Genomic DNA, 8,802 nt, shown 5'->3' with positions numbered 1-8,802 from the left:
AGGGCACGTAGGCGGTGAATCGGGTTGAAAGTGAAAGTCGCCAAAAAGTGGCGGAATGCTCTCGAAACCAATTCACTTGAGTGAGATAGAGGAGAGTGGAATTTCGTGTGTAGGGGTGAAATCCGTAGATCTACGAAGGAACGCCAAAAGCGAAGGCAGCTCTCTAGGTCCCTACCGACGCTGGGGTGCGAAAGCATGGGGAGCGAACAGGATTAGATACCCTGGTAGTCCATGTCGTAAACGATGAGTGTTCGCCCTTGGTCTACGCGGATCAGGGGCCCAGCTAACGCGTGAAACACTCCGCCTGGGGAGTACGGTCGCAAGACCGAAACTCAAAGGAATTGACGGGGGCCTGCACAAGCGGTGGAGCATGTGATTTAATTCGATACAACACGCAAAACCTTACCAGCCCTTGACATATGAACAACAAAACCTGTCCTTAACAGGATGGTACTGACTTTCATACAGGTGCTGCATGGCTGTCGTCAGCTCGTGTCGTGAGATGTTTGGTCAAGTCCTATAACGAGCGAAACCCTCGTTTTGTGTTGCTGAGACATGCGCCTAAGGAGAAATTGCCACCGAGTGACGTGCCAGCGCTACTACTTGATTGAGTGCCAGCACGTAGCTGTGCTTTCAGCAAGAATTTCACCATTGGGAGCCGGTGCCTTTCGAAGCACTTTCACGTGTGAACCGAAGTCGTCTTGCCCAAGACCCACGGAGACCTACCTATAGTGACGTCAAAGTACCAGTGAGCATGGAGATTTGGTTGAAATTGGTTACGACGACGTCGAGTTGGCGGCGGAGGAAGACTCGGCATGAAGGCCAGAAAATGGTGTGGAACGTAGTGGTAATAGTACGCGCCCCGCTCCGAAACAAAGAAAAAGGTGCGTGCCGCACTCACGAGGGATTGCCAGTGAGATACTGGAGGAAGGTGGGGATGACGTCAAGTCCGCATGGCCCTTATGGGCTGGGCCACACACGTGCTACAATGGCAATGACAATGGGAAGCAAGGCTGTAAGGCGGAGCGAATCCGAAAAGATTGCCTCAGTTCGGATTGTTCTCTGCAACTCGGGAACATGAAGTTGAAATCGCTAGTAATTGCGGATCAGCATGCCGCGGTGAATATGTACCCGGGCCCTGTACACACCGCCGGTCACACCCTGGGAATTGGTTTCGCCCGAAGCATCGGACCAATGATCACCCATGACTTCTGTGTACCACTAGTGCCACAAAGGCCTTTGGTGGTCTTATTGGCGCATACCACGGTGGGGTCTTCGACTGGGGTGAAGTCGTAACAAGGTAGCCGTAGGGGAACCTGTGGCTGGATTGAATCCTTCGCGATGGAAATGCCCTCGCCTACTTGACTAAACTAAGGACCTCAACGGTATAAACATGTAGATTTTCTACTTTTCCATTTTCCTTCTTGTTTATCAATCACCAATCAAGACAAACCGGGCACTACGGTGAGACGTGAAAACACCCGATCCCATTCCGACCTCGATATATATGTGGAATCGTCTTGCACCATATGTACTGAAATTGTTTGGGAGACATGGTCAAAGCCCGGAGAAAGAGCAAGAAAACTAAAGAAAGCGTTAGCGCATTGGACTCGAAATCCAAATTGTGCTAGCTGACAAAGAAAAAACAGAATATAACAGAGAAATATTGGTTCTGACTGGTTGGTAAAAGGACTCTAAATCCTTTGAGTGGTTCGATTCCACAACAGAACAAAGAATGAAATGAATGAATGAAAGCCATGACCATGCCTCCAGTAGGAAGATCGAGGAACCGGTGCTGGCGCTCCTGGTTCATGGGATCCTAACCGCGATGGGGAGATTAGATATTATTCTTTCGTAAGTCCATCCAATGGAGATAGGTTGAGGAGAAAGAAAGGAGAAAACTAAAGAGAAAGATGGACAGTAGATTGACAGTATCCGAATCAAATAAGAAAAAAACGTAGCTATTTCATCAAATCCCGATTGTGTGGGTGTGAAGTGGAAAAATCCCGTTCTAGCTGGCAGCGGGCATAGGACTGAAAATCCTCTTTCGCCGGGCCTTTTGGACTCGAAATCCAAACAGAGAGAGTGGTTCGAATCCACCTCAGAACGAACAATGAAAAAGGCGTCGAGCGGGTGCAAGCTCGAGGAGCTAGGAAGGATGGAAGAAAGCTTGACCATTTTTTCACTGAACTACTCGAACTTTTTGTTCGAAAAAGCGGAAATAGCTCAGTTCGAGAGAGGGTTGAGCTTCATCGGTTAGTGTGCACCAAAGGATGAGGTTTCTTTCCCGTCCTACAAATTGAAACCGTTCTAGCTTGATACTGCGATATCGTCAAATCATCCAACGGAGCATGGAAACCATTTCGGTGGCGGTAATGGCCTCCAGTAGTTTTCTATGGAACCATACCACTATAGTCATCTATATGATTAGACCTTGCCGCTTCACTAGACTTTCCTGAACCATCCATTTGATCCCCACGGTCGTGACACCACTTTCTAAACAAAAGTTTCCAAAATCCAATGCGGAACCAAGCAGTAAGAGAAATTCATCATGGTAATTATTAGTCGAAAACCAAAGTGGAACGGAGAGAACGGAGAGTCAGTTACAATGACAAAATTGTTGAGGAATCATGTTGAAAGAACAACATTCTGTGTCATAAATATCGTATATAGAGATTTTTCATGTATCGACGCTTTTGATTCAATTATGAAAGTACGCTGTACTGGACTTGCACCCCTAGTTACGCAGAAGTGCAAGCACAGAAGCGGATGACCGGACCTTACCAACATACTCAAAAAAGTATTCTATACTGGGGTCTGTGCTCTTGACAAGCAGTGTTTCTAGTCTAGCTGTGTCAAATCGGGTGTGAAGTGTCCTTCTAGGTTCTGGCTGGTAGAGCAGAGGACTGAAAATCCTCTTTAGTTTCACGCATGGGACTCTAAATCCCAATTGCGCTAGCTCTGTGGTTCGATTCCACAACAGAATGAACAATGAATGAATGTGGGCGGTCAACCAGGTAAGCCTGTGCCCAGGAAAGAAAGGACTAGGGAGGGATTGAGAGAAGCTTTCACAGTGGAAAATGCAAAAAAGCATATCGTTCTTAGAAATTGTGGAATTTTACTCAGTTAGAGCTATGGTTTAGCATCAAGAGGGAAGTTTTGTAAAAGCAACAGGAAGAATTGCTCAGATACCCGTGAGCGTATATAACCAAAGAAAGCGGGTATCTGAGAATATGGATCAGCAGCGGATACCAGATTGGTAAAAACCTGCTCAAAAAGCTAGAGTTGATGGTTTCGGGAAAGCTAAGCTAAAGCAAGCAGTAAACTAGTGGGTGCAATCACGTTAATGAAAAAAAAACGTGATAGAAAATCGTACCGTTAGCAGCGACTGCGACACTTCGTAACAGCTCCTTAGAGATCAATGTCTTATTGGTATTTGCTCGATTGCAGGCAATAATGTTAGTAAATTAGGTGAATGTACATAAATCGAGGTACACGAGTCTAGCCAGGTATAGGTAGAAAAGGGGTATAGTAGGTCTCATGGAAAGGGAGATAGTGGGACGAATAGTTCATCGTGCAAGTGTTACGAATAGATAGGAGTCTCGACTCCGTCCTTCGAAAAGAAGATGGTTCGCGCTAAGGGTGACTAAAGGCAGAGAATTCTGTACGCCAAGAAGAAAAGAAAGTTTGTAGGGGTGAGAATGAACTCTCAAACCCTTTTCTTGCCCCTATCCTTTTTGCTTTCGATAACTTCTATCGCTTCCTAATCATATGAGTCTAGTGCAACATACTACTACTAATATGGAGTCATATTCTTCTTAAGCCTCCTTTCCCAGATCCAAGTTCCGAATCCCAGGGAGAGATCAAGACAATGCAGCAGGGTTGGCAAGCATACCTGTATCACTGAGAAAATCCAAAGCATACTTTCCCTCTAAAGAGTGAAGAAAAAGACTTGGTACAGCTAGAATACCGAGTGGATGTGGAATCCTACTTGAATTCAAGTCAGAAAAGGAAACTCGAATCCGGAACTTGCTTACTTCGGCTTGATCAGATACTGGAATCCAATCGGGGAACTTGGTTATTGACCCACTAATCTTTCCCTCTTTCGAGTCCAAGTCTCAAGAGGGCGCTTAGGCCGGGCCCTTCTCCAGAGTTCCGATACCGATATCACTATTTCAATTAGTTGATTGATTTCCCTTAGAATTTCATTCCTCCTCAAGTCCCAGTTTCGGTCAAGTAGTGGCAAGTATCATCTGTATCTGGCAGATAAGCTTTCACATGCATGAATTGAACTACCGAGATCTTTTCTTACTTGGCAACTAGAGCCTCCCCTTCGGGATTCGAGATTGAAGAAGAGGAAAACTGCTTCTAAAGGGAACTGATCCGAAGCAACAAGTCCTAGACCTAGAATGCAGGTACCCTAGTCTTGAAATATGCCATGAAGAACGAAATCTCTTGTTTTCATTCATATCATCAAAACAGTGATTCTTTCACGGCCACCCCTCAATTCAAGAGTTTCGATTGGATCAACAAGAATCCAATCTGTATGCCAAGAAGAAAAGAAAGGGATTTCATCAAGTGCAGACAAGAAAGATACCGAAATTAGGAACCATGGAAAGCAGATACCTGATTCTATATATAAAAGGGATATAAGTGCTGGATCTGAACTATTTCAATTAGTGAATTGGCGGAAAAGCAGGAATGAAGGTTGGGACAGAAAGGGGAGAGGAGAGCCCGGACGAGGAAAACAAGCACCCCTTTTAGGATTCTAGGAAACAAGCAATACTTTCCCATCTTGAACTGAACTGAACAGAGCACAGAGACTAGAATCAGAACTGGAATTCCCTTCTCTGAATTCAAAAGCCCACCTGGACTTGAGAAGTAGCTTGTTCAATTTGTCCTCAGCAGAAGCGAAACCTGTTGCCAAGAGATCGAAATTCCAATCAGAAAATAAGTACTTTGAATCAAGAAATGACATTGCGTAGAAGTGAAGTGAACTAGAGAATTCCAGTCAGAAAAGCAATTGGATACTGAAATCTCTTCTCTAAAAGCTAAAGCTTTACAGATTATAGGAAAGCAAGCACCACGAAGGGCAGTACCCAAACTATAGGTTATCTTGTGTCTGGGCAAGCAAGGTCAAGTAGTGGCATCCTATTACCCTAAATGGAAAGCAAAGTAGGTTATTCAGCCATCCCTCGCGAACAATCAGAAGTCCCAGTTTCCTTAACTAATCTCGCCAATTTATCACTTGACCGACCCAGAGACTAATCTATCGTTGGCCCAGGCAAAGAGTGAGAAAAAGCAGCAAAAGGAGTAGCTTGCAGTGAGGAATGAAAGCTGGTGTTTTACCACCATTCAGCAAGAGAAACCCACTGGAACCTTTTCATAGGACCATAGAAAACATGCTGCTTCCTGTATAGAGATGACTGCTTCTTTAATGAAGTTGATCGTCTATCTCAAGTGGTGGTGATCGACTCCACGAATAGCCTGAACCTGAGAAATGTATATCTGCAAACGGGAACTTCCTGTTGTCTCGAATCAGGTCTGCTATTTCTATTCATAACTCTTTGGCTGGAATCGACCAAAATAGCCCTTGACGGCAATAAGAGGATCCTAACCACTACACGGTTCGAAATCTCAATTGAATGATACCTCAATTGAACCTGCTGAGTCAGTTATTGGAAAGATATCACTATCAGCCTCACATCAATCTTTAGGAAAATGCAGACACAGTAGTTTTTTCGAAACTTGTTCAGACACCGCAAGCAACTACCAGTATCGATCTTCTAAAGAAATGACCTTCATTGCCGAAGTGATAGACAAACAATTCTATAGCGGACTTGGACTAGCGACACATTTCTCCATATATGAAATTCAATTCACCCGACATCAAAGAGAAGCTCAAGCTCGGGATCAAAGATCAGCTACAGATCGGGCTGGCATTCATCATAGTCGGCAGCTTACTTTTGACTGAAACATTTACTTTGCACTACATCCGTAAGAATCTGATGGAAAATGACTGCAACGCAATCAATTTATCCCTTCCTCGTGCGCGCGTATCGTATATAGTTCAATGAGAAACAATGCTTTCTGATATTCACGAATTGGATTCGAACCAATGTCCCCCGACTCCTCTACCAAATAAGGATCGTGATTCACATTTCCTCGTTCTCTTTCTAGCTGCCCATATGGGTGGCTGCTATCATCCCCTTTTGATAGCTTCTTATCCGCATCCGCGAGCATAAGCGGAATAGCCTGAACACTCATAGCGATTACCTCAACCCTTGTCTTTCCTTTGGCTCCGCTCGGTGGGGGGGACCCAATGTACCAATTCTTTCACTCGACCCTGCTCCTTCTTCTTTCTCATTTGCCTTTATCTTCTGGCCACTAGTTGTCCACCGACCGCTTGCTGACATTAAGTACACATGAGTCAAAGCAGGATCAACATTCCATATCGTTAGCATGCTGGAAGCCAGAATACAGATTGATGCTGAATGGAAACTACCGTATTTAGCCATGCACTACTCCCTCCGTTCCATAATTTGAACTAAAACCACGACAAGAATTATGGAACGGAGGGAGTAGCTAGTAATAGTTCATGATTTGGAAAATTACTGTATTTGGCCAAGTACCAGTCAATAACTAGTCCATGATTTTGTTGTCCGTCACAATTGTGATTGCTATGCGACCTTATTAGGCAAGTGTGCTTCCTGAAGTATCTAGTTTGATATAATAACCTGTAAATCGATGTTTTATATTAAATAGCTGCTTACAGCCAGGTATTTGAACATTGGGGGGCATTACCTTTTCCTACATCCCACTGCTTTACCGATATCTGTAATATACCTTTATTGGGAGTACTAAGTAATACCTCTACGACAGTCGAACAGTTGGGCTTGCATGGCGAAACAATCTCCTGATGTATGTTTGGCATCTGCAAATCATTGTGTAGGTACTGGTGAAAGACATATGGGTGTTTGAAAGATCCCTTTTCCACCCTGGAGCATACTGGCGTGTGTGTGGGCGAATCACATTGTGATAATCTCTTGGTTCCTTCCTGAATGAGCTGAAGGATGGCTTTTGTTATGCACAGCAGTTTGAATAAATATTTTGCCCTGCCGCCCTTTTTTGCCTGTCTAACTGATTGTCTAACGAAGATCTACAGACATGCTTATGTAGACAGGTTTTTCTTTTGTTCCTCGGGGAATTGTCAGCTGAAGATACAAGTCTTATCCCACATTAGTTAGCGAAGCAACTTGGGCATACTGCATTTGGTGGTTTTATTTACTGTTACCAGATTTGTCTCCATTGTGGTAATTTTGATAGAACATTGCCAATAACTTCAGAGAACATACAGTATTGGTAATTTTTGCTAGTAAATGTATTTTCTACTCCCTCCGTTCCTAAATACAAGTCATTTTAGAGATTCTAATATGGACTACATACGAAGCAAAATGAGTGAATCTACACTATAAAATATGTCTATATTTATCCGTATGTAGTCCATATTCAAACCTCTAAAGACTTGTATTTAGGAACGGAGGGAGTACATAACAATGCAGGGACATGCATGGGGGACTATGATACAAAAACCTTATAGGTACAAATGAAATTTGATAAAAAAAAACTATGTACTATTGGTGAACTTCTTTTATCTTGAAGTATCAATCACAGTACAACAAAACAAAAATGGTAGCTGCGCTTTCATGTACATGATGACTAATATACATGAGTTATGGTAATTTTGCTATATACAGGCCTGGTAACTTGCGTACAACAATGGTAATTGTGTATAGAACAAGATATTTGTAAATTATGCCTGGTAATTTGCCTCCCTGGTCATCCCTGATAAAATCCCTGGTGAAATCCAACGCAACTGCCGTGGTAAATCCAAAAACAACTCTCCTGGAAAATTAAAGCTGCATGCCTAGTACTACTCCCTTTGTAAAGTTTACAGAGGGAGTACCTGCGATACAGAGGGAGTACAGGTTTACATCCCCCAAAATTAGCCAAGAAACTTAATCACTCGCTCAACCCCCTCCAAAGAAATCACATGAACACGTTGTCGAAAAAGCGCTGGATGTGTAACACCCCCCTCCCCCCCTCCAACCCCACGCACACCAAGAAAACACAATATTCCATTCCCAAATTGCCCCACGCGAACAACTACTACAACCGCTCCATTGAAAATCGACCGTGTCGAGCGAATCCCAGTGCCTACCAGGACCCCAAGACCTCTCTCCTCCACAAAATCATGTGCGTCGATGAGGAGAACGGCAAACGACGCTGAGAAATAGAAACAGAGGATACTCAAAATCATGTGCGCCGATGAGGAGAACGGCAAACGACGCTGAGAAATAGAAACAGAGGATACACGAGGAGTATGCAAAATGGGCGCTCAGCTTCGATTTGTCGCCCTTGCCGCGAAACCTTCGAGCACCGCCAGCAACCGCCTGCCGATTCCATCGCCGCAGAGGGGGATGGATATGAGGGATGAGTGCGCACACTTTATAAAGCTCAAATAGCGCCCCCCTGGATATCAATTGAAGTCAAGGCAATGGTTGCAAATAGCGTACGCACGATTGGTCAATTTCCTTCTTTACTCAGCACTCTAAGGCCAGCGAGCACTCGCTTGCTCGCTAGTCCTGTCCTTAAATCAAAGAGGCCTTTTACAGTGAACCAAAGAGGCCTTTATTCAAGTATCAAAGAGGCCTGGCAAGCAAACAATTCGTTTGCATGATTGCATCCCAGCCGTTGATTTCACAATGGAGGGACAAAATCAGTTGATCATATCTAGTGACT

The 8,802-nt window shown here is 44.1% G+C and overlaps 1 protein-coding gene across 1 annotated transcript in view; it reads left to right on the top strand.

The window, feature by feature from the left end:
* The window catches only part of LOC119353557, a 21,122-nt gene extending 13,729 nt beyond the window's left edge, over positions 1 to 7,393 (top strand). Inside the window, exon 12 of the mRNA XM_037620177.1 lies at positions 6,953 to 7,393. Coding sequence (XP_037476074.1) covers positions 6,953 to 7,039 — 87 coding nt within the window. The 3' untranslated portion in view covers positions 7,040 to 7,393. The remainder of the gene's footprint in view (positions 1 to 6,952) is intronic.
* The last annotated feature ends 1,409 nt before the right edge of the window (positions 7,394 to 8,802 follow it).

Source organism: Triticum dicoccoides, chromosome 2A (genome assembly GCF_002162155.2).
Source record: "Triticum dicoccoides isolate Atlit2015 ecotype Zavitan chromosome 2A, WEW_v2.0, whole genome shotgun sequence".
Classification (NCBI taxonomy): Eukaryota; Viridiplantae; Streptophyta; class Magnoliopsida; order Poales; family Poaceae; genus Triticum; species Triticum dicoccoides.
This window is presented reverse-complemented; position numbering and strand designations above follow the sequence as displayed.